The sequence below is a fragment of the Triturus cristatus genome, chromosome 6, assembly GCF_964204655.1.
Source record: "Triturus cristatus chromosome 6, aTriCri1.1, whole genome shotgun sequence".
Classification (NCBI taxonomy): domain Eukaryota; kingdom Metazoa; phylum Chordata; class Amphibia; order Caudata; family Salamandridae; genus Triturus; species Triturus cristatus.
The window spans coordinates 11,042,756-11,069,610 of record NC_140589.1 but is presented as its reverse complement, the minus strand read 5'-3'; the positions used below and the strand labels follow the sequence as shown (position 1 = coordinate 11,069,610).

The window sequence follows — 26,855 nt, the reverse complement described above, 5'->3', positions numbered from 1 at the left end:
TCGCTTAAACTGATTCTAGTCCATTTCTATGATAATGCGTGCCGTTCGTATTTACTGGCCGTATTGGCCGCTCTTGACAATAATCTGGACACCATTCTCTCGAAGGGGGCTGGGGACAAAAGTATATTCTGGGCGGGGGACTTTAAGATCCAACTGTGTAAACTGCCCTCAAAAACTATCTGTGGTATGAGCTCACCACCAAATGAGGACTCCACCCATGGTTTACATTCAGATTATGGCAGGAAGCGCAGCGAGATTATTTTAAGATATGACGGAGGCTTCAGCAATGAGATTGGTAACAGCCCGCCTAATGTATCCCGTACCTTTGATGGGACCAGGGGTAAAAGGGCCATGGATCTGTTACTCTCTCCAAATCGTTACTCAACTTATATTACCAACTTTACCCTACATGATCGTGCACTGAGTGACCATTACCCCCAGCGTTTAATGTTAAGTTCTGGGTCAGTAAAAGATCAGAGGGACCGTCGCCACACCTTAGCCGTGGAGAATTTAGAGCTCTCTCGAGCGAATGGGTTTACACTCCGCTGGTCTATGGTCGACCGAACTGATCTTCTAGAGAAACTAGTCCAGCAGCGAAAGAGCGCCTTCAATGTTTGCCTGGACACCTCAGAGGAGGCCTCTGCTATTGCCGAATCTTTCGGCCGAATAACCAGTGCTATTAAAGTGGGGCAAATATCCAGGCAGAAGGCAGGAACGGAAAAGAGGAAGGGTTGGTTTGACCGTGCTTGCAGTGAGAACCATATAAAACTTATAGGAGCTCTGAATAATAATACCAGAAATATCGAGGAGGTTCAGCAGCAGGGGCGGGAATATAGGCTTACTTTAAAAAACCGTAAATCAACACTAAAAGTGGAAACTTGGGACAAACTGCATGAGGCCAGTCGAAGTAATGACACCACTGCATTTTAGCGCATGGTTAATTCCCCTTTCCTTAGTAATGCTGACAAACCAAAAATTGAGGTTGCGTTGACTAAAGACGACTGGGTAACACATTTTTCCACCCTATATCCGTCTACTGCAAACAGTGCTATTCATCTTTCAGCTCTGATCGCTGTGGTAGCTCCACAGACGCTTACGCCTGCACCTGACTGGTCTGCCTTAAATTTTACTCCGGAAGAAGTCTCCCTTGCTATTAGCTCAAGCAAGGGTAACAAAGCACAAGGGCCGAACGGGGCTCCAATTGATTGATTTAAAGCAAATATTGATCTTTTGGGTCCCCTCCTCACCCACATTTTTTGATCCTACCAGAGAACAAGGTTCCCCTTGACTCTTGGGCAGAGTCTCAGATTGTACCTATATTTAAAAAAGGTGATCGAAACTGTGCATCGCACTACAGACCAATCTCTCTACTTGACTCATTGGTCAAGGTGGTAGGCCGTATACTTCTAGCAAGGTTACAAAGTTGGGCAGACTGCATTAACAAGATATGGATTCCGTCAGGGACTTCGCACCAATGAGCAAGCCGTTCATCGGAATCTGCTACTGGGCACATATGCACACATTAAAAATGGTAACATATACAGGGTATGTGTTGACTGATCGTCAGCTTTGATTGTGTAATTCATGAAAAACAGTGGTCAGAGATGTGTTCAATGGGTATCGGCAGTACTATTATTAATCTTTTAAGACACCTGTACTCGAATAGCTACGCAAGGGTACGGTTTGGTACAAAAGGAGAGTGTACTTGCCCCTTCGGAATAGAAAAAGGGGTCCACCAGGGGTGCGTACTTGCTCCTTTTATATTCAATTTATACATTAACAACTTGGGTAATACTCTGGCTAGGTAATGCACAGATCTGCTACAAGCAAAGCATCGGCCAATACCCGTTTTGCTCCACGCGGACGACGTGGTTCATGGCGCGCACTCCTTTGGCTCTGCAAGGTCTTCTTGATAGTTTCGCCCTATTTATGGATAATCTGGGGCTACGAATTAACATAAGCAAAACATTCATTATGAAAGTGGGCCGTAGAGTAGCCAAGTTTCGTAACATCTATATAGGAAAAGAGATTCTACCTCAAACACTGACTTTTTCTTATTTGGGTATCCTATTTGATTGTGAAGGGACCTGGAAAAGTGCTATTTATTCCAGGAGATTGCATTTTGTAAGATCGATTCCGGCCCTTCGCAATTTTGCCAGGAAATTGGGGAATATCCAGCGAAAAGAAATGTTAACCATATATTATGCAAAATGTAGAACTATTGCAATGTATGGTTTGGATATCTGGGGATACACGAATGTTGAATCTTTACAGGCGGCGGAAAATGCCTTTATTAAAAACCTTTTAGCACTCCCTCCAGTTGTTCAAACCATGTATGTCACTCAGAATTGGGGTCCAACTATCTAATAGATCTGGTTAGGATTTAACCACTTCTGCTGTGGCACAAAATTTGGACCTCGGAACACATGGACTTGAATCGTGCCATAGTCAAGGACTATTGTGATTCTGAATTGGCCCTAAAGATTCCCTGGTTAAAGTTTATCAAGAACTTTGGGCCCGATTCACAGAACTAACTTAAGACAAAATCCTAAACTTACTACTTTTGGTATTCACAGAAGTTAGGATTTTGTCTTAAGTCTGTCTTAAGACTGTCATAAGTCTGTCTTAAGTTTGTCTTTAGACAAACTTAAGACAAAATCCTAACTTCTGTGAATACCAAAAGTAGTAAGTTTAGGATTTTGTCTTAAGTTAGTTCTGTGAATCGGCCCCTCTGTGTGATATCGGCCGTCTGGAATTTTATGACTGACCTGAATCTCTGTCAAACATTTCAAGGAAAGCACTAAAAACCGAGTGCATAAACCATCTGGAGGATTTGCGATTATGTGTGGAACTGGCCAAACCATCTGTGCAATACAACCAACCGGTCCTGACCACCTTTTCAATGCAACCATAGCTTTTCAATGTTCTTAACGCTCAACATAGATTTGTTCTAACACGTTTTAGGCTAAATATATTCCACCGCCTGATAAGTTTTCCAACCCTCAATAACTGGTCTAATGATTTACAGCGTCGCCCCTGTGATAACGTATCTAACCAATCAACCATGCACATTGTACTTTTTTGTAAATTCTATATGGATTTGAGAAGACTTTTTATTGTACCTTTACTTAAATCACTTAATTTTAAACACTGTAGGCTGGCATTTTTATATTTATTTGAAACTCCTTTCAATTCTTTATACGTGCGTGATACTTGCAAGGTTTTTTAGGGCGACTCAAGTAAGAAGAACATTTTTACCAGCAGTATGTTAATTCATAAATTGTTTGTTAAAATATGATCTGTATTTTTGCCCTTCTGATTTTACTGTACTTTGAATGTTGGTACCTTTTATTATGAATTTTTAATCTTCATGTATTCTTTTATGATTCACCTTGTGTGAATCGAATAAAGATACATTGATCCAATATGTGGTGCCGGCTGCAGCGGGCTCCTGACAAGAACCCTGGCACTTACTCTTTTACAAAATAAGCACTGGAGAGGAGTCCTCTGATTTTAAGAGGGCCCCTGCTATTTATTGCTTTGTGTGCAAGGTAAAGCGATTTAAACTTGATCCTTGCATCGAAGGGCAACGAATGCAGCAATTTCATGGCGTCCTTCTGCGGTTTGCGGCTCGGAGTTTTGAGTTGTAGCCTAACTGCCGTATTTTGGACAACCTGCAACTTTTTTGTGACATATTTTGTAGATCCTGAAGAAAGAGAAATGCCACGATTCAGGTGGAAAACCACCATGGACTGTATCTCAATTCTTCTTTAATGTTGCGGATGAGCTCCAAAATCTTCCGGATCATTCTGAGTGACCCAAAACACGTAGCAGCAAGCCTTTTTGCTTGATCATCCATTGTTAGCGCTTTATCCATCCACATTCCCAAAATCTTTACAGGGTGTTAGGGACAGGGAGATTACCCATACAGCTCGGCCAACGGATCACCGGCCTGGGATTGTTCACCAAAATCACTAGCTCTGTCTTGTCGCCATTTTATTTCAAACAGCAACTCGCATCCAGTTAACCACTTGTCCCAGTCAGGGCAGTGGTTGATGGTGTTTCAAGTTCAAACAATTTGCAAAGGAGCCCATTAGCTGCATGCCGTCCGCATAGGACACTACGGACATCCCAAACTCCTGTACAATATTCACCATCGGACTCAGAAAGACATTAAACAAAGTGGGGCTGAGTGACGAGCCATGTGGCACACCACATATAGAAGGCATAATATCAGAGTAAATTGGTTTCCATGACCTGAAAAGTTGTATCCGTTACAAAGGGAGAGAGCCAATCCAGAGCTTTATTTTGGCTCTCCAGTTCCGTGAGCCTTTCTATCAAATTTGAGTGGTCTACGGTATTGAACGCCGCATTTAGGTGAAGGAGCAAAATTATAGAAGAGCCACCCTGGTCAGGTGTGCTTTTGAGCTCCTCAGTGACAACCAAGAGAGCAGACTCAGTGCTGTGCTGTGCGCGAAAACCCATCTGTGTATGGTGTAGATAATGGCTTGTTCCAAAAAGTGTGACAACGTATGGTGGACATGTTTCTCTAATAACTTTCCTAAAAGACAGGTGACAGAGAGATGGGACGGTAGGTGCCTGGCATTGCAGGATCTAGGTTGGATTTCTTCAGCAAAGGTCTAATGATTGCTTTTTTTCATTTCTTTGGGACTATCCCTGACTCTACTGAGAAACTGAGTAGATCAACTACAGTTGGACGAGTAACCTCCCTACCCTTAGATGCAATACGCGGTGGTGCTGGGTGCACAGGAGATCCTGGTTTGATTTTACTCATGAGCGTAAGGGTGATCTCCTCCTTCAATACTGGGAAGAGAGTTACGGCTGCTGAGATTGAAGTCGTAATAGTGCCTTCTATTTGAATCTGTGGCTATATTGCCATAACTTCTGGCATATATCCACAAGAATACACTTATAGTGCCACCTAAGCCAATATATTCACGAGAACACGCTTATCATGTCACCTAAACCCATGTATTCACGAGAACACACTTATCATGTCACCTAAGCCAATATATTCACGAGAACACGCTTATGTCACTGAAGCCCATTTATTCACGAGAACACACTTATAATGTTCCCAACTTTTTCTCAATCTCCAAATAGTGAGGCTGAAAACTGTGCAGCTCATTCTGGACTGAACGTGATGGTGGACACAGAAGTCAGTAGAATCCAAGCTGAGTAGAGTTTCATACCTTCTGTTGTGTGCTTGATGTCTGGACACACATGCCCAGCTCTGTAAGGCCACAGATTGGTGTTTAAATGTTTTTAAGCCTCTTTCGAACCTTTCAGAGAGGGAACCAGTGGTACACAAGTGCCAATCATGTGGGTCAATTACAGATTCATGCTGCAAATCATATGAATCAGTGATCAATACCAACAATAGATCTCCTGATTGGCACCACGGCCCACAGGGTGTATTAACAGGTAGCCCTGTTTCGGATGTTTGGGAGCCATATGGTTGTGAGCTGTTGAAGACCCCATAAAATGCTTTAAGGTATGAAACGTCCATCCTGCACAGCGACTTGTTACTTGGATGCTAAAACTGCGCCAGATTAGGCATCAGTTATGTAGGTGACCCCGCGGGGCAGTGCCCCATGCTTCATCTTTATCAAGTACAGAGCTGTGCCCTTTTACATGCCACCTCTCCAGTTGGCTCTCCATCACTCCCCTCTCTGCCCATAGCCCGCCTGGCACCATTGAGCTGTTACCTTGTAGTAAATGTTCTTTCCCTGGGGGGCGCGGCCCGTGGACAGGATGTAGTCATAGTTCCGGTGGTCGATGATCATGATCCCACCTGGTCGCACCATGCTCGCGATGTTCTTCAGCGCCAACTGATGGTCACTCTGGTCTCCTGTGGACAGGGGAGAGGAGATGAGACTTTATCACAATGGAGGTCACCGGGGAGTGGCGGGGTGTCCCACCTAGAGGCACACAAAGGCCTGAAGGCTACCTTTGCCCCTACATTCTCAGGCACCCAGTATCCGCCCAGGTTCAAGAATACCCAGCCCATTCATTTTAATGATATGTTTGTGTGTCTGATTGTTTGGGCGTGCCCGGGCTTGTGACATGTGGCCACTTCACAGCGCTGCAGTGATGTCCACCATACGACGATGCGAGTATCCCACTATGAGCATCAAACCTCCAAGGTCACATTCACAACAACACTGAAAATACAACAACATACCATGGAGTCAGCTTTTCCTTGACTGTGAGCCGCTGTCGCATACAAGGTCCACACACGGTCTGCTACATGTAAACTTGGGGGCATATTTACGAGGGCCTTGCGTCATGCTTGCGCCAGGCAATGCGGTACATGCACAACGCAAAGCTCCAAGTCATATTTAGGAAGCCACGCAGAGGCACCTTGGGTGGCTTCATAAATATGGAGTAAGGCAACGCAGCACAAATCGCTGCGTTGCATTACTCAGTGCAAGGGAGGCGCTCCATCGACATTGGGGTGGGTGTTCCCATGCAAATCCCATGTTTTTGACGCATTCTTAGATTTACCAAACCTGGTAAACCTGGTAAACCTGGGAATGAGCCAAACAGATACGCCTCCCCAGGTTCTGCAGAACTCATAGAAAGAAGAAAACGCCTCTCCAGATTGTTTTTGTGCCGGAAGGAAGGTGCCCCCTCCAGCACAAAGCTATTGTGCCAACAACAAAGGCACCTTTGCACCATGGAGCAAGACTACCTGTGTGGCCACTAGGCTGCCGAAACGGCGCCAGCGCAGGGGGAAAGGACAGGAAGGCACTGTATGGATAAATACGGTGCAATGCTGCCCTTTCCCTGTGATGCACGGGGGCGCAGCACGGTGACTTGCTGCTCTGCCCTGCTCCACAATGCCCATAACCATGCCCCTTGGTTCATAGTCTATGTACACATGCAAACTTACTCAACAGGTTCGTATGTACACACCCCACCCGAGCTATGATGACATCCTCGCCTCAGCGACGGAGCCCACCACCCTACACATCCATGGCACATGCACACAACCAACACTCAAAGATGGCACACAACAAAGCTACTACTAGTCACTTTTCACACTCGATGCGGTGCTCCACTGCTTTTTGGCAATGATTGCGCTGCAGAAATACCAGATAGATAAGCAGTGAACTCCCTATGGGAAATGATGGGGGGGGGAAATAATAAAGCATATTACATTTTTTTTTAAATATTAAAAATATTTTGATAAAACTAAAATGTAAATTAGTTTAAAATAATTCAACAAGAACTAATAAAATAAAATGCCACAGCACATTAACTAAAATTACATCTTTTAAAATTAATTTAAATATATTAATTTATTTAAAAAAATGTACACAGACAAAAACACCTCACTAGCATTTTAGGAAATAATGTATATTCAGTAAATGTAATTAAAAGTTGTATGTTTGCACTAATTTAAAATAAATGAATATTTCTAATAAAAGTTTAATATTTTTTTAACCATAAGCTAGTTCTTACATTTTATAATTATAAAATAATTACATTTTGATCTAACTATTTAGCACTAGATACACATATATGTATTTAATTAAAGAGTGACAGTACTTTAATATTATTTCCTATGGGGTGCTGAGTTCCTGCCTCCATTCTCTTCTACCGGAGTGTGCTGCAGGACCTGTGAGTGGCCATGTGTTGTACTTACCTTACTCCAAGGCAGGAGGTTGTAGACTTACAACTGCTTTGGGACATTTTTGGCAGTAGTGATAACTTCAGAAGCCCCGGTTTGTGAATAGCAATCGGCTTATTGGTTTGTGGGTGGGTGTTTGTGGTAGCCTGTTCACCCCTAAACTCCTCCTTACCCCTCTAAGCCCCACTTTACTCCTGCCTGAACCCCTTCCATTTAGAAGCAAGTGTCCCTCATTTTCCAGCCATTCTCTCCTGTGCCTCCCACTTTTACCACTAAATCGTAGGCTTACGTGTGCGGAGATCTCTGCACAGAAAAGACGGGAGTGGTGAAGGTCTCGGCACATAGGTTTGTGATCTGCATTCTGTAATACTTTAGCAGAAGTACTTCACTACTGCTAACACACTACAAAATACGGTTTGTGAATCGAGCCCCAGTTCATGATGTTTTCACATACCCTCCTACAGATCCACCTGGGAGGGTTCTCCGACTGCCTGGTGTTTGCGCACACCCGGGGCAGTCTCATTATCATGATGGTGTTGCCGAAACATGTTCATCTCCTCTGCCCTTTGATGGGCGCAATCAATTTATTTCATCCATTTTAGCACAACTGCTGCCTCTAGTTGGTGCAATCTCTACATACACACAGACCCCTGGCACTACCACTCTATGGAGAATTGGGCACTTTTGTCCATTTTGTTTACAAAACTTCTCAATGTATTTTTTCTTTCCTACTTTTGCTGAAAAATGAACTGCTAAAAGGCAACACAGGGTTACAAGGGAATGGAATTCCAGAGTCTGGCCATATGTATTATTAATTTCTTTATTTCGGATTCTGCTCATTTGAGAGTTCAGATTTCCTATCCCAGGCCCATGTGTGACGTTTGTCCAGTCCCTTTACTTTCCTTTGAATTCTCGGACTTGTCCTGGTTTTATCCCGGGTTAGATAAGACTACAAGTCCCAGAATTCTAAGAAAAGAACATGGCCCAGTTTTCTGAAGTTCCCTGAGCCGTTTGTAATTGGGTTCACAACTCAAGTTAGGATCAAAGGTTCCAAAGTCTGACTCTTGCACCCCCGGGGTTCTGCCGCCATGTTTCAGCCTCTTGAAAAAGCGCTGGTTCTTCGGATGGGCATAGGTACCAAAGGAGAGGGATCGGGGGGGCTTTTTCCGCTCACAAAGAGTGAGTGGGAGGTCCAAACTGGTAAGGTGCCCCGGCAATGAAGTTATAAGAACGAAGACTACCAGTAGTTCCTCAAGGAGAGGAAAGAAGTGGAGATGAATCAGTGAATTAAGCCTGGAAGGACTACATGTATACTATGTGTAAAGTGGGTAATCCTTTTGTTGGATTGTGATGCCCTCACACACCCTTTCAGGTGTCATGCTTCATCATCTGGGCTGCTCCTCGTCGGGCCGGCGGTGCAATGCCTAACGGGCTCCCTAAAAAGGGGCACTTTATCGGAGTTCTTTTAATCCAACAGCCGTCAGGTGAAGTGCGGGTGTGTGGGCCTAAGTGTTGTAGATATAAAAGTGAATTAAAACAGGGTCGAAAGTACCAGTGTGAACAAACTATTTATTTTAATGGTCTCCTTCCCTGGTTAAAAAGGTGTGTGTAGCACTGAGTAGAGTATAATGTCTCTAATTGTAGTGCATGGAATTGGTGGTCAACATGTTTCTCGCAGTGAGCACGTGCGCTCGCGATTCGTCAGGACCTATCAACAATCTTATATATATATCTACGATGGTAATAGGGGACTATCTAAAGTATAGTGGTCTCCTAATCATAGTTGGTCAAGTGAACAACAAACTTAATCCTAAAATACCTGTTGAGGTCTGGTGCTACCTGCAGAAAAAACAGTACATTAAATTGGTCAGTGTGGGGACACAAAGCCACAGGTATCAGGGATTATAAAACAAACAAAAAGGCTTACAAAGTGATTCATTCTCCAACTTGGTTAAAAATGTAACAGTGGTGACTGCTGGTGCTCGAGCGTCAACAGCTGCTCATAAAAAGTGGTGTACCAACATGGTGAACTAAAGTGGCTAAACACCTATGTGGAACAAATAAAAACAATCAAGGTTGCAGAAACCAACGTTGGACTCACCCTAATCAGTAGGACTGTATGCCACAACAGTTCTGGGTGGACTCAGCGTGCGGCGAAGGACCTCTAAAAGTAGGTCTAAACTAAGGAGTAACAATGGCCTTACATAATGCAGTAATCACAGTTGGCACATGTGGGGACATAAAGCGCTTAGAAACTTAGCAGCAAAACAGGAATACGCTGGTTGATTAGCCCCATGGACAGACTGCGTTCCCAAATGATGTGCGAGGATGTCAGAGTGGAAGAAATAACATAATGCTTGAAAACTAACTGTTAATGAAGATGTTATAGTAACTAAAACAATGAGGTCCCACTCCTATAGCAATGATGCTTAAAGCGCTCCTGAGTTAGAGTGAATTAATAGTAAGCAAAAAGTGAATTTTGGCCAGAGCCTAGTTGTGGCACCCGTTGCTGATAGCCAAGTGGCAGCGGTTAAGATAACATGCTGATGCGTGCCTCGCTATTGTAATAGAGCTGCTGACAGCCAACAGTTAGGGTAACAAGCTAGTGCGTGCCTCGCTAGTGTAATCGAAGCGCTTAGGGAACAGGACGAGTGGTTACTAATTAGAAAGAGAGAAAAGAAACAAGGGTTTCGTGTGCGTACTTACATCTGCCCCGCATACGCTCTGCGCTATGACCTACCCGGTCCACCGAGTCTGGGAGGTGAAGACCTAAGCGCTCGCTATCGATTAAATACTTCCGGTCACGTCATGTGACGGGGTCACGTGATCGCGATTCGCGCGAGTGGCTAGAATTCTATAATAACGGGCTGGGTAACCGTACGAGCACTGTGTGTGTGCGCAGTGTATGATATGTTATAAAATGGACAGAATGCTTCAAATAAGTCGATCTCTAAAATAGTGAGTTAATTTGTAAAGAGCAAAGAAGGACAATATCGTCAGCCATCTTGGCTTGGGAAGCAAGGTGTCAATAAAGTTTTTAGTAACAATTGGGTACAAAGTATAGGCAAGGTGCCAAGTAAGCCTTGATAGAATATATCAAAGGGTTGTGTATTGAAGTGTGAGCCTTGGTGTATACTGGAACTCATACTCAAATATTAATGCATCCAGAATGTGAGAAAAAAAAAAAACTGTGGACCAGTTGTAAGGAGTATGTCACGTTATAGCTTCAGGGCTCCCCAGGGGATATCATCGTTAAGCCCAGTGACATGAGAAGACAGACGGTGTATCCATCTTTGTTCCTTCTTAAAAAGACTGTGCTGTGACAATTGAGGGTGGGTTTCTAGAACCAGCCATTTGACAGAGTCTGGGGAATGTTGTTTCTCGAAGAAGTGGGCACTAATTTTGGTGTTCTGTTTTTTACACCGAAAATTGCTGCGATGTTCAGAGATTCGCAACTTGATTGGTCTGGTCGTCATCCCCACGTAGTACAGATCACAGGGACATGTAAGGAGATAAATGCAATTACTAGTATTACAGTTAGTATGTGACCTCAGTTCCCAAGTAAAAGTAGTGTTAAGGGTGATGGTTTTGTGTACAGATGTGAATGTACAAGCAGTGCACATACCACATGGGAAATGTCCCTTCACTGCAGGCAGTTGCCAGAGTGTGTTCTGTGTTAATTTGGTTTTGGGTCTCGGTCTGGTTTGTATTACCAAGTCTTTAATGTTTTTAGTGCGTCTGTATGCAAATCTTGGTGGTTCGAGATTCATTTGCCCAGTATTAAGGATATTCCAGTGTTTTTTAAGGACCTTCACTACCTGGTTGGTGTTTGGTGAGAAGGTTGTCACGCAGGTAAGGGTGTCAGACACAGAGGTGGTGTTCTCTCTGGGTTCTAAAAGGGCTTCTCTGTTGTTATTTCGTGCCCGTTTTTTAGACTTAGTAATACTTTGCAGCGGGTATTGTCTCTCTCTTAATTTATTAGAAAGAATTTCGGCCTCGCTCTTGAAAGTATCAATGGTGCTGCAGTTCCGTCGTAATCTTAGAAACTGACCGAAGGGTAGGTTCTCCTTGAGAGCTCTCGGGTGGTGACTTGTAAAGTGTAGCAGGCTATTACGATCAGTGCTCTTTTTGTAAAGAGTTGTGGAAAGAATACCCTCGCTCAACATAATAGTTAAGTCGAGGAATGCGATCTGTGAGGGGGACACTGTGATGGTAAAGTTGAGGTGAGGGTTCAGCTGGTTGAGCCATGTGTAGAATGCTTCGTAGCTCCCAGAGTCACCGGACCAAAAAATCAAAATATCATCTATGAAACGTCTCCATAGTAAAATGTTGTGACGGTATGGATTCGTATCACAAAAGATGTATAACCCCTCAAACCAAGCCATATACAAACAGGCTAGACTCGGAGCAAAGGTACTCCCCATGGAAGTACCTTGAGTCTGGTGGAACAATTGGCCTTTAAACTCGAAGAAATTTTCTGTCAAGGCTATGGTGGCGCATTCAATGATGAAGGATGCTGGAGTCGGTGATTGCCAAGGTTCACCTCCAAGTACCTCCTCGATCACTTCGAGAGTTGCTCTTTGTGGAATATTAGTATACAGAGCTTCCACGTCTAGAGTGATGAGGAAGTTGATGTTGTTGATGTCATCTGTCTGATCCAATAAACGTAGAACATCTGTCGTGTCCTGTATGTAAGAGGGTGTGCGTTTCACTAATGGTTGCAAAAAGTGATCGCAGAATTTAGACAATGGTTCTAGAATTGAGTCAATGCCCGATACTATGGGGCGTCCAGGTACTGGTGTGACCCCCTTATGAATCTTGGGTAGAATATAGAAGTAGGGGGTCTTAGGTTCTTTTTGGATCAAGAAAGAAGCCTCCTTCTCGCTTAACCAGCCATTGCTCTCAGCGGAGTCAACCAACCCAGTAATGGTAGTTTTGAGACGTGAAGTGGGGTTGTTTGGGATCGGTGTATAGTACTTTCTGTTTCCCAATTGGCGCAGACATTCGTTGTCATAATCAGTCGTTGCCATTATAACAGTGGCCCCACCTTTGTCAGCCTGTTTGATGGTGATAGATGGATCGTCCGCCAATGTTGTAATAGCAAGCCTCTCTGCTCTGCTGAGGTTATTGAATTGCTTCTGTATAGGAATGGATTTTATATCTTTAAGTACTGCCTGTTCATAGGTGAGTACTTCGTTTGGTATCATCCCTGAGTGGGGAGTGAAGGTGGAAGGGTTACGTAAACCTGAGTCATTGTCTGATATGTCGTCTTTACCCTCAAAGAAAAATCTCAACCGGATCTTGCGGAAGAATTGGTGTAATTCGCAAATCTGGTTGAAGGGGTCAACCTTAGGGGTAGGGACAAAACCAAGTCCTTTCTGCAGGACGTTGTCCTCTATGGCTGTCAACTGTCTGGACGACAAATTGACAACTAAGTTTGTTTCCTGGTGTGACTCCTGGTTTCCACTCCCCGTTGTGGTGGTTCCTCCCATTGTACTCTTTTCTCTTGTGGTGCCCCTCTTCTTCGCCCTCGCCCTCTGCCCCAACCTCTGCCTAAAAAAGGTGAGGGCTGGATCATACCCTGAGGTGCAAATTGAGGTAGACCTTGAGGGCCAAACTGAGGGGGGCCCTGTGGGTACATAGGGTACTGCCAGAAAGCTGGTCCCTGGTATGGCGTGGGTGGAAAATAGTTATATCCACGTCTCCCTTTCTTTCCTCTAGCCTGATTGGATCTCATATTCTCATTGCTAGAGTCACTGTTGGTAGAGGATCCTCTCCTTGAGGAATCCGAATCAATGTCTGATGAATAATTAGTGTTGGGCGGGACATAATCTGCTTTAAGATAAGGGTAGACCTTTTCCTTATCAAAGCGCTTGATGTCTTTCTGGAGCTTAGTTACTTTCTGTTTCATCAAGTATTCTCTGTGTTCGGCTATCTCGTTGTTGATCTCAGTTAGTTTTGATTTATACTGGGAGCCGGGATTGTTCTGTTTGAGATTACTTTCCAACGCCTGGATGCGTGTAAGTAACTCGTCTGCCAATCTCTTTGCAGTGTTGACTATCAGAATGAGAAGGTCCCTGGTACACTTCCACGATATTTGAGACCATTCAACTTTAAATTGCCCATCTTCCCAGAAAATTCTTGGAAAATTCTTTACTACGAGGCCATTTGGAGAGATATTGGCCCTGAAGTACTCTGTCATGAGGGCACCATGTAATGTTATGCGTACCCATTCCCTTTTCATATCCGAGAGTGTTTGCCATTCAGCTGATTGGCTGCCAGTGGCCAGTTCTTGGTCGAGACCCAGAATGGAGGGGGTCCGTAGGATTTCTGCTGCTTGATCGTCCCCGTAACTCAAGCCCTGTCCCTCCATGGATGGAAGGGTGGAGTGAGAGGAGGGGGTGTAAAAACCGTTACAATATGGGTAACAGTGCTGCTTTCCCAAGGGAAAGGAGAAAATTCAGGTAAGTTGGGGGATAGAACAAATCTCACCCACCTAAAAGAGGATCCCACGGGGGTTTAAGCCGTGCAGAACATAGGTACCAAAGGAGAGGGATCGGGGGGGCTTTTTCCGCTCACAAAGAGTGAGTGGGAGGTCCAAACTGGTAAGGTGCCCCGGCAATGAAGTTATAAGAACGAAGACTACCAGTAGTTCCTCAAGGAGAGGAAAGAAGTGGAGATGAATCAGTGAATTAAGCCTGGAAGGACTACATGTATACTATGTGTAAAGTGGGTAATCCTTTTGTTGGATTGTGATGCCCTCACACACCCTTTCAGGTGTCATGCTTCATCATCTGGGCTGCTCCTCGTCGGGCCGGCGGTGCAATGCCTAACGGGCTCCCTAAAAAGGGGCACTTTATCGGAGTTCTTTTAATCCAACAGCCGTCAGGTGAAGTGCGGGTGTGTGGGCCTAAGTGTTGTAGATATAAAAGTGAATTAAAACAGGGTCGAAAGTACCAGTGTGAACAAACTATTTATTTTAATGGTCTCCTTCCCTGGTTAAAAAGGTGTGTGTAGCACTGAGTAGAGTATAATGTCTCTAATTGTAGTGCATGGAATTGGTGGTCAACATGTTTCTCGCAGTGAGCACGTGCGCTCGCGATTCGTCAGGACCTATCAACAATCTTATATATATATCTACGATGGTAATAGGGGACTATCTAAAGTATAGTGGTCTCCTAATCATAGTTGGTCAAGTGAACAACAAACTTAATCCTAAAATACCTGTTGAGGTCTGGTGCTACCTGCAGAAAAAACAGTACATTAAATTGGTCAGTGTGGGGACACAAAGCCACAGGTATCAGGGATTATAAAACAAACAAAAAGGCTTACAAAGTGATTCATTCTCCAACTTGGTTAAAAATGTAACAGTGGTGACTGCTGGTGCTCGAGCGTCAACAGCTGCTCATAAAAAGTGGTGTACCAACATGGTGAACTAAAGTGGCTAAACACCTATGTGGAACAAATAAAAACAATCAAGGTTGCAGAAACCAACGTTGGACTCACCCTAATCAGTAGGACTGCATGCCACAACAGTTCTGGGTGGACTCAGCGTGCGGCGAAGGACCTCTAAAAGTAGGTCTAAACTAAGGAGTAACAATGGCCTTACATAATGCAGTAATCACAGTTGGCACATGTGGGGACATAAAGCGCTTAGAAACTTAGCAGCAAAACAGGAATACGCTGGTTGATTAGCCCCATGGACAGACTGCGTTCCCAAATGATGTGCGAGGATGTCAGAGTGGAAGAAATAACATAATGCTTGAAAACTAACTGTTAATGAAGATGTTATAGTAACTAAAACAATGAGGTCCCACTCCTATAGCAATGATGCTTAAAGCGCTCCTGAGTTAGAGTGAATTAATAGTAAGCAAAAAGTGAATTTTGGCCAGAGCCTAGTTGTGGCACCCGTTGCTGATAGCCAAGTGGCAGCGGTTAAGATAACATGCTGATGCGTGCCTCGCTATTGTAATAGAGCTGCTGACAGCCAACAGTTAGGGTAACAAGCTAGTGCGTGCCTCGCTAGTGTAATCGAAGCGCTTAGGGAACAGGACGAGTGGTTACTAATTAGAAAGAGAGAAAAGAAACAAGGGTTTCGTGTGCGTACTTACATCTGCCCCGCATACGCTCTGCGCTATGACCTACGACAGATGTTCTACGTTTATTGGATCAGACAGATGACATCAACAACATCAACTTCCTCATCACTCTAGACGTGGAAGCTTTGTATACTAATATTCCACAAAGAGCAACTCTCGAAGTGATCGAGGAGGTACTTGGAGGTGAACCTTGGCAATCACCGACTCCAGCATCCTTCATCATTGAATGCGCCACCATAGCCTTGACAGAAAATTTCTTCGAGTTTAAAGGCCAATTGTTCCACCAGACTCAAGGTACTTCCATGGGGAGTACCTTTGCTCCGAGTCTAGCCTGTTTGTATATGGCTTGGTTTGAGGGGTTATACATCTTTTGTGATACGAATCCATACCGTCACAACATTTTACTATGGAGACGTTTCATAGATGATATTTTGATTTTTTGGTCCGGTGACTCTGGGAGCTACGAAGCATTCTACACATGGCTCAACCAGCTGAACCCTCACCTCAACTTTACCATCACAGTGTCCCCCTCACAGATCGCATTCCTCGACTTAACTATTATGTTGAGCGAGGGTATTCTTTCCACAACTCTTTACAAAAAGAGCACTGATCGTAATAGCCTGCTACACTTTACAAGTCACCACCCGAGAGCTCTCAAGGAGAACCTACCCTTCGGTCAGTTTCTAAGATTACGACGGAACTGCAGCACCATTGATACTTTCAAGAGCGAGGCCGAAATTCTTTCTAATAAATTAAGAGAGAGACAATACCCGCTGCAAAGTATTACTAAGTCTAAAAAACGGGCACGAAATAACAACAGAGAAGCCCTTTTAGAACCCAGAGAGAACACCACCTCTGTGTCTGACACCCTTACCTGCGTGACAACCTTCTCACCAAACACCAACCAGGTAGTGAAGGTCCTTAAAAAACACTGGAATATCCTTAATACTGGGCAAATGAATCTCGAACCACCAAGATTTGCATACAGACGCACTAAAAACATTAAAGACTTGGTAATACAAACCAGACCGAGACCCAAAACCAAATTAACACAGAACACACTCTGGCAACTGCCTGCAGTGAAGGGACATTTCCCATGTGGTATGTGCACTGCTTGTACATTCACATCTGTACACAAAACCATCACCCTTAACACTACTTTTACTTGGGAACTGAGGTCACATACTAACTGTAATACTAGTAATTGCATTTATCTCCTTACATGTCCCTGTGATCTGTACTACGTGGGGATGACGACCAGACCAATCAAGTTGCGAATCTCTGAACATCGCAGCAATTTTCGGTGTAAAAAACAGAACACCAAAATTAGTGCCCACTTCTTCGAGAAACAACATTCCCCAGACTCTGTCAAATGGCTGGTTCTAGAAACCCACCCTCAATTGTCACAGCACAGTCTTTTTAAGAAGGAACAAAGATGGATACACCGTCTGTCTTCTCATGTCACTGGGCTTAACGATGATATCCCCTGGGGAGCCCTGAAGCTATAACGTGACATACTCCTTACAACTGGTCCACAGTTTTTTTTTTCTCACATTCTGGATGCATTAATATTTGAGTATGAGTTCCAGTATACACCAAGGCTCACACTCAATACACAACCCTTTGATATATTCTATCAAGGCTTACTTGGCACCTTGCCTATACTTTGTACCCAATTGTTACTAAAAACTTTATTGACACCTTGCTTCCCAAGCCAAGATGGCTGACGATATTGTCCTTCTTTGCTCTTTACAAATTAACTCACTATTTTAGAGATCGACTTATTTGAAGCATTCTGTCCATTTTATAACATATCATACACTGCGCACACACACAGTGCTCGTACGGTTACCCAGCCCGTTATTATAGAATTCTAGCCACTCGCGCGAATCGCGATCACGTGACCCCGTCACATGACGTGACCGGAAGTATTTAATCGATAGCGAGCGCTTAGGTCTTCACCTCCCAGACTCGGTGGACCGGGTAGGTCATAGCGCAGAGCGTATGCGGGGCAGATGTAAGTACGCACACGAAACCCTTGTTTCTTTTCTCTCTTTCTAATTAGTAACCACTCGTCCTGTTCCCTAAGCGCTTCGATTACACTAGCGAGGCACGCACTAGCTTGTTACCCTAACTGTTGGCTGTCAGCAGCTCTATTACAATAGCGAGGCACGCATCAGCATGTTATCTTAACCGCTGCCACTTGGCTATCAGCAACGGGTGCCACAACTAGGCTCTGGCCAAAATTCACTTTTTGCTTACTATTAATTCACTCTAACTCAGGAGCGCTTTAAGCATCATTGCTATAGGAGTGGGACCTCATTGTTTTAGTTACTATAACATCTTCATTAACAGTTAGTTTTCAAGCATTATGTTATTTCTTCCACTCTGACATCCTCGCACATCATTTGGGAACGCAGTCTGTCCATGGGGCTAATCAACCAGCGTATTCCTGTTTTGCTGCTAAGTTTCTAAGCGCTTTATGTCCCCACATGTGCCAACTGTGATTACTGCATTATGTAAGGCCATTGTTACTCCTTAGTTTAGACCTACTTTTAGAGGTCCTTCGCCGCACGCTGAGTCCACCCAGAACTGTTGTGGCATGCAGTCCTACTGATTAGGGTGAGTCCAACGTTGGTTTCTGCAACCTTGATTGTTTTTATTTGTTCCACATAGGTGTTTAGCCACTTTAGTTCACCATGTTGGTACACCACTTTTTATGAGCAGCTGTTGACGCTCGAGCACCAGCAGTCACCACTGTTACATTTTTAACCAAGTTGGAGAATGAATCACTTTGTAAGCCTTTTTGTTTGTTTTATAATCCCTGATACCTGTGGCTTTGTGTCCCCACACTGACCAATTTAATGTACTGTTTTTTCTGCAGGTAGCACCAGACCTCAACAGGTATTTTAGGATTAAGTTTGTTGTTCACTTGACCAACTATGATTAGGAGACCACTATACTTTAGATAGTCCCCTATTACCATCGTAGATATATATATAAGATTGTTGATAGGTCCTGACGAATCGCGAGCGCACGTGCTCACTGCGAGAAACATGTTGACCACCAATTCCATGCACTACAATTAGAGACATTATACTCTACTCAGTGCTACACACACCTTTTTAACCAGGGAAGGAGACCATTAAAATAAATAGTTTGTTCACACTGGTACTTTCGACCCTGTTTTAATTCACTTTTATATCTACAACACTTAGGCCCACACACCCGCACTTCACCTGACGGCTGTTGGATTAAAAGAACTCCGATAAAGTGCCCCTTTTTAGGGAGCCCGTTAGGCATTGCACCGCCGGCCCGACGAGGAGCAGCCCAGATGATGAAGCATGACACCTGAAAGGGTGTGTGAGGGCATTACAATCCAACAAAAGGATTACCCACTTTACACATAGTATACATGTAGTCCTTCCAGGCTTAATTCACCGATTCATCTCCACTTCTTTCCTCTCCTTGAGGAACTACTGGTAGTCTTCGTTCTTATATCTTCGGATGGGCAGACACAGAATGGAGGTCTTTTGAGGGGAGGGGGAGGTACTTTCTGCAGATACTATTGGTCTTTGCCCCAGTGAATGACGTGGAAGGTACAGAGAACCTTCAGTTTGGTCCTAACATCTACTGGATGTCAGTGGAGTGCCATAGGGGGGGGTGATATGGGTGCCCCCTACTGTATGTCAGTGGCGCGCCATGGGGGGCATTCTATGGGAGTCCGGTACTGGATGTCAGTGGCGTGCCATGAGGGGGGGTTGGTTGAGGATGGAGTTCTTACAGAGGTCTCAGGTGTCCCTTGCTGCGCAGAAGCGATCATCCTACAGCGCAGGCACCTTTGCCCCCGGGAACAGCGGGATCAGGGGCGGCCTTAGGCATGTGCAAGCTGTGCACCTGCACAGGGCCACCAAACCCCAGGGGCCACCACGAGGAATCGGAAACAATACATATTCGTGGTGGCCCCTGGCAGGGATTTGGCGCATGAACGACTGAGGCGTGCTAAATCCAATGTGATGCACGCTGAATGGTTGTTCTTATACTCTTTTCCTTTCTAACCCAGTCTCGTCTTTGTGTGGGGTCGGCCTTGTTTCGGGCTCTTCTGGTAGGTCTTGTGCTTGTTTAGAACTTTTTTTCCAGGAGAATCGAGCTTGTTTTAATAGTCCAGATCTGGCACCTCCGGAGGCTCACATGCGCGCGCATGCGCAGTGCCCGCGAGTCCTGCAGCAAAGGGTTTACAGAAGCACCACGCATCACTGGCGGCAGGAGGGGTGGCAGCACCCGTGCCCGGCGTGCAGCGAGCAGCACCGAGACCGGCCGAGGCCATGCACCGGCGCGCCTAGAGACCCTGGGCAAGAAAGGCCGCCTTGCAGAGGATAGCATGCCAGTGTGCAACCTTTGGTGCCAGCTGCGAGGTGAGCAGCCCGAGGGTCAGGGCATGGGGAGGGGGAGTGAGGAGGTCAGCGTGTGCCACTGCAGAGTGAACCCGAGGGAAGGTGAGCCATTGGACGAGGGTGTGGGGAGCCCTGGGGAGGAGGGCAGATCAGGCGTAGGAATGTATCCCAGCCCGTGGGGGTGAGGAGCCGGGGGCGTGGGGAAGGTTGGGTGAGGAGGTTATTGTAGATGGTGTGTGCTTTGGTCTGGGTGGAGGTAAGCCATGTGAGGTGGCGAGCTGGAGGTATTCTGGTGGTCATGGGAAGGGAGGGCATGATGAATCGTGAGAGAGAGCCTCTCTCTCACGATTCATCTCTGAGAGGGCGCGGGTCGGAGAGGTGGTCACCGTGCGCCAGGGGTAGGGAGTGGTACAGATCGGCGCTGTATGTTGAGGGAAATGTGAGTCAGGAGTGCAGGGGCGGTGTTTACTTGTGGCTGAGGGGAGGCATGGTGACTTTTGGAGGTCTAACTTGGGAGGCACGGTCGTATTGGGGGGAAGAGGAGAGCAGGGTACGAGGTGTTAGACGTAATGTTAAGGATTCATTAAAATGATTACAATTACTTATCAACAATCATGAAAACAGAGTATGAAGCGGATACTTGTGATCTAATGAGTGGATCTGCCTGCACAAATCTTTGAAAACATCGAGTGTTCGAATGTACTTGGCATTTGGTTATGTCTGTTTATATGGTGTTGAGGCAGACATGAAATGCAAGCACCTATGGATGGACGCCTGGAATAGGATGGCAGTGCCTACCTATGTTAACTCAATCTAATGCCCTTTTGCAGAGACCTTGGTAGGAGACTGGCTTCTTGATCATTTCTTTAATTACATTCCAGTGCTTGTCATGTGACTAGCAGAGAAAACTAGTTTAACTAGTCCTCAGTTTGCAATTGGTGAAGCAGCCTTCTCTGTCCATACTAGGGACATAGTTACCATTGGTTCAGCAAGTACAGTGGTACTGAGACCCAAAACCCTCAGGGGCCCATTGAACCCTGATAATTGCTATATTTTACTTCCTGGGCAGCAGCCAAAGGGGCCATTTTCCTTGCTTATGCCACGGCCCATGGGGTCGTTGGTACGCTGTGCTAGTGATTCGTACGTCTGCTTGAAAGTTGTCTCCTGACTGGATGTTCCTTGCACATTAATTTTGCTTCAGTGAACCTCTAGTGCCTTTTCATAGCCTTAGGACTCACTGTAATTAATCCTTGTTTAATAGGTGCTCTAAAAGCGAGCAGAACTGGTTGCTGGAATATGGCACTATACAAGAAACCTTAATTAAATATATTGTATTTTGTCTTTTGACAATGTGGTAAAGTGGACGAGTCTTTGGTTACCTGTAGGCTGTCTTCAGGATCAGTTAGTGACGTACTGAGACAGGTCTCTGTGTGCCATGATTTCAAGGTAGCTTACTCTCTTCCTGCTAAGGTCACTTCCCAAATAGATCATGAACTATTCTCCAGGCTCTACTGTTCTCAGTGGACTGAGAAAACAGACCTTGTATGCCAAGTCACATGATCTACCCTATAGTTTTAGAACACTCTTCAAATAAACCTTCCATATGTGGCTAGTCCTCATAATGTGTCATACATGTAGTGGGATCAGTCAGGGTTGGTAAAGCTCAGCTGCTTCACACATAAGGGACTCGAGGCGGTGTGGGATTCATGCTGCTGGATCATGCTGCTTGTTGGTTGAACAGCGAGGTCTTGTGGTCCTTCCTGAACTGCTGGAGCGATGGTGAGGCTCTGAGGTGCAGGGGGAGGGTTTTCAGGTCTTCACTGCCAGGTGGGAGAAGTAGCGGCCTCCACTGTTTTACCAGCGGCTGCATTGGGTGGCTGCTAGGGAGATGGTTCTGGAACATATTATTTATTTATTTATTTATTTATTTGAGGTATTTGTAGAGCGCAGCATTCATCCCAAGGGATATCAAGGCGCTTAATGAGAAAGGGCTGCTGAGGTTTGGACCGGGGGTTTATTATTTGGGGAAGAGATGAGTTTTGAGTTTTTGCCTGAATACAAGGAGGTTCGTGGTGTGTCTCAGATCCGCCGGTAGTTCATTCCAGCGTTTGGCCGCCAAATGCGAGAAGGCTCGTCCTCCTGTTCTTGTTTTGTAGATACGCCTGGGTTTTGCTAGGGCTGAATTAGTGGATCTTAAGTGTCGGTTTGGAATGTAAAATTCAATTTTCCCTTGCAGGATAGTAGGGCCTGTTTTATGGAGGGTTTTGTGCGCATGACAGAGTAGTTTGAATGTGGCGCGCTGGCGCATCGGCAGCCAGTGGAGTTGTTTTAAGCATGCCGATGCTGAGTCCCTTTTGCCTTTGTTACATACCAGCTTGGCAGCCTGGTTTTGCAGGACCTGGAGGCGAGAGAACAACTGCTCGTTCATTCCTTCGAATAGAGCATTGCCGTAATCCAGGCGGCTAACTAGGAGGGCCTGTGTGATTGTGCGACGACAGTCCAGTGGGATCCATTTGATGATCTTGGCGAGGAGTTTCAGGATTGCAAATCCCTTACCCCAAAGTGTGCGTACGTGGTCCTTCATGGATAGTGCGTCATCCATCATGACACCCAGATTCCTGGCGTGTTGTTTCGGGGCGGGGACTGTCCCTAGAGCCGGTGGCCACCAAGAATCATTCCATGATAGTTTAGCTCCTCCGAACAGTAGAATTTCGGATTTTCCGGCATTGAGCTTAAGACAGTGATTACGCATCCAGTCGGCCATTTCGGAGAGGCAACTGTGGAGTTTATTTTTAGTTGTTTCTAATTTCTCCGATCTTTCATCCAAGGTCACCATCAGCTGCGTGTCGTCGGCATATGAGCAAATGCCGATGCCCCACTTTCTCCCGATGTCGGCCAGAGATGATACATAGGCATTGAAGAGAGTGGGGCTTAGGGAAGCCCCTTGTGGGACTCCGCAACTGATGGGGCGGGGTTCAGAATGGAATTGGCCCATGTGCACTGCCTGGGTGCGGTTGCACAGGAAGGATTCGATCCATTGCAACGCTGTGCCTTGTATACCTTTGCACCGGAGGATGTTCAGTAGGCATTTGTGTGAAACAGTGTCGAACGCTGCCGACAGGTCTAACAGTATCAGAGCCACCGAACCCCCTTGGTCAGTGATGCATCTGACGCTGTCCGACACTGCCAGCAGCGTGGCCTCGGTGCTATTGTTGGATCTGAAGCCGGTTTGGGTAGGGTCCAGAAGCAAGTTGTCCTCAAGATATTTGGATAACTGTGAGTTAACCATCTTCTCCAATGCTTTGGAGAGGTAGGGGAGTTGTGAAATTGGCCTATAGTTCTCTGGGTTGAGAATATCGGCTCCAGCTTTTTTCAGGAGGGGGGTTACAGATGCGTGTTTCCAGCAGTCTGGAAAAGACGCAGAGGTGAGGGATTGATTAAAAAGTTTGGTGATGATTGGGCATAAGGTTGGTGCAATTTCCGAGAATACAAAGTGTGGACAGGGGTCTGTGGGGGAGCCAGATTTTATTGCTCTAAGGACTGTTAGTACTTCCTTTTCAGAGAGCGGTTGGAAGTTGGATAAGCGAGGGGAGTTACCCAGGTCTGTGCGATCATTATCATTGTCGGATGTAGGTGGTCTTGCGTCAGAATTATCATGAGGAGGGACGGTTTGGGGGAGAGTAAAAGTTGAGTAAATTTTATTGATTTTTTCAGAAAAGAAGCAGCTTATCCGTTCGCATGCTTCTGTCGAGGGGGTAAGGTTTTGCGAGGTGCAGGATGGATTGCTAAGCTCCTTCACAATTTTAAACAACTCTTTTGCCGAGTTGTGGTTTTCGTTGATTCGTTGCACGAAAAATGCCTTTTTTGCCACTCGGATGGCAAGGATGTATTGTTTCCTTTTGGCAGTGTAATTGACTCTGGTTGTGGGGTTTTTCGCTTGTCTCCATTGGTGTTCCATCTTTTGGCATTCCCTTTTAAGGCTCTTGAGGGAGGGGGTGTACCATTTTTCGTTGATGGTTGTTTTTTTTCTGACGTCTCGCAGGGGTGCAATTTTGTCTAATGTTTGGCGGATGCTGGTTTCTAGCCGGATGGCGTTATTCCCAGTAGGTTCGTTATCTGGAAGGGAGACATCTGTCACGTGAAAATGATTTTGGAAATTGGAGTCTTTGATTAGTTTCCAGACTCTGTTGGAGGTGAGGGGGGAGTATTTGATTTTTACGGGTTTGCCAGGAAGTTCAAGTAGAAATGAAAGCATGAAGTGATCAGACCATGACAGGGGGAGAATTTCCTTGAGAGTGGTCCGCTCGATGTTTGTAAAGAGGAGATCCAAGGTGTGCCCTGCTGTATGAGTAGGGTTGTCGATCAGTTGTTTCAGTTGGAGGATTTCCATGTCGTATTTAAGCTGGGCGACTCCAGGGGCATTGGAATTTTCGTAGTGGACGTTAAAATCTCCGATGATCATGTAGTGTTTGTGTTTTAGGCACAAAGGGAGTACTTGGTTCACTAGTTTCGCACTGAGGTTAGTTTGTTGTCCAGGTGGATTATAGATGACTGCACCCGCTAGCATGACATGATTCTCGGCGAGGATTCTAAATGGTAATAGCTCATGCTCAGGCTCCGCATTAGTTGTATCCGTTAGGCAAGTTAGGTGGTCCCTAAAGATTACGGCTACTCCACCTCCTTTTTTGTTATTTTGTCTGTTTTGTGTTATTATTTTATAATTGGGGGGGAGAGCGTTAGCTAGATCCGGGGCACTGGCATCTGATAGCCACGTTTCGGTGACGAAGACCAGATCTGGCGTTTTAGAGGTTAGGATATCCCATATGTCAAGTGCATGCTTGGGTAGTGATCTAGCATTAAAATATAAACATTGTAACTCATGCTGAGGGTTGGTGGGGGTCATATGAGGATCCGTTGGAGATTGACCTAAGCTGGTCCAGTGACAGGAACGGCATGAGATGGGACCGTAGGATAGACCTGGGCCGGTTAGAATACAATTTGATGTTTCAATAGGTTTACGTAGGGCCAGTAGGTCGGTGCGGTTATAGCGAATGATGGTTACCTCGGGTGTGCTGGGGCTGGCAGGGGGTATGGCCCCTGGTCCCGGTCGGTCGCGGACGGGCGCAGACGGGCTTGCCTTAGGCGCGCCTTAGGCGCGCAAGAGTCGCGCCCGCTGCGCTCGTCCGCTGCGCTTCCTCCCAAGACACATACTTTATACCAGTGGGCGAGGAGGTTGGGGGGGGTGTGGCCAGCCGAGGGGGCGTGTCTCGCCTCGCCCTCGTGAATGGCGCCTGAGGGAAGAGTTCGTTGCAGCGCGAGGCGCTGTTCTGAGCTGCCAAGATTCAGGTGAGGGTGGATAGCAGTTTTAAAATCACGTTAAGTAAAAGCACACAATACGATTTTTAAAATGTCCCTGCTCCCGGCTTTCCGCCTCAGGAGCCAATTAGCAATGCAGCGCCTGAGCTGGCGCGCGCTATTTGTATTCGCGGCGGGGGGGCGTGGCCAGCCGAGGGGGCGTGTCTCGCCTCGCCCTCGTGAATGGCGCCTGAGGGAAGAGTTCGTTGCAGCGCGAGGCGCTGTTCTGAGCTGCCAAGATTCAGGTGAGGGTGGATAGCAGTTTTAAAATCACGTTAAGTAAAAGCACACAATACGATTTTTAAAATGTCCCTGCTCCCGGCTTTCCGCCTCAGGAGCCAATTAGCAATGCAGCGCCTGAGCTGGCGCGCGCTATTTGTATTCGCGGCGGGGGGGCGTGGCCAGCCGAGGGGGCGTGTCTCGCCTCGCCCTCGTGAATGGCGCCTGAGGGAAGAGTTCGTTGCAGCGCGAGGCGCTGTTCTGAGCTGCCAAGATTCAGGTGAGGGTGGATAGCAGTTTTAAAATCACGTTAAGTAAAAGCACACAATACGATTTTTAAAATGTCCCTGCTCCCGGCTTTCCGCCTCAGGAGCCAATTAGCAATGCAGCGCCTGAGCTGGCGCGCGCTATTTGTATTCGCGGCGGGGGGGCGTGGCCAGCCGAGGGGGCGTGTCTCGCCTCGCCCTCGTGAATGGCGCCTGAGGGAAGAGTTCGTTGCAGCGCGAGGCGCTGTTCTGAGCTGCCAAGATTCAGGTGAGGGTGGATAGCAGTTTTAAAATCACGTTAAGTAAAAGCACACAATACGATTTTTAAAATGTCCCTGCTCCCGGCTTTCCGCCTCAGGAGCCAATTAGCAATGCAGCGCCTGAGCTGGCGCGCGCTATTTGTATTCGCGGCGGGGGGGCGTGGCCAGCCGAGGGGGCGTGTCTCGCCTCGCCCTCGTGAATGGCGCCTGAGGGAAGAGTTCGTTGCAGCGCGAGGCGCTGTTCTGAGCTGCCAAGATTCAGGTGAGGGTGGATAGCAGTTTTAAAATCACGTTAAGTAAAAGCACACAATACGATTTTTAAAATGTCCCTGCTCCCGGCTTTCCGCCTCAGGAGCCAATTAGTAATGCAGCGCCTGAGCTGGCGCGCGCTATTTGTATTCGCGGCGGGGGGGCGTGGCCAGCCGAGGGGGCGTGTCTCGCCTCGCCCTCGTGAATGGCGCCTGAGGGAAGAGTTCGTTGCAGCGCGAGGCGCTGTTCTGAGCTGCCAAGATTCAGGTGAGGGTGGATAGCAGTTTTAAAATCACGTTAAGTAAAAGCACACAATACGATTTTTAAAATGTCCCTGCTCCCGGCTTTCCGCCTCA

At 46.1% G+C, this 26,855-nt stretch overlaps 1 protein-coding gene across 1 annotated transcript in view; it reads right to left on the bottom strand.

The window, feature by feature from the left end:
• The window catches only part of GNMT (glycine N-methyltransferase), a 208,050-nt gene that overhangs the window by 62,530 nt on the left and 118,665 nt on the right, over nt 1-26,855 (bottom strand). Inside the window, exons 5-8 of the mRNA XM_085610115.1 lie at nt 25,101-25,127; nt 19,133-19,154; nt 15,225-15,238; nt 5,730-5,872 (exon numbers count right to left, since the gene is read on the bottom strand). Coding sequence (XP_085466241.1) covers nt 5,730-5,872; nt 15,225-15,238; nt 19,133-19,154; nt 25,101-25,127 — 206 coding nt within the window. The remainder of the gene's footprint in view (nt 1-5,729; nt 5,873-15,224; nt 15,239-19,132; nt 19,155-25,100; nt 25,128-26,855) is intronic.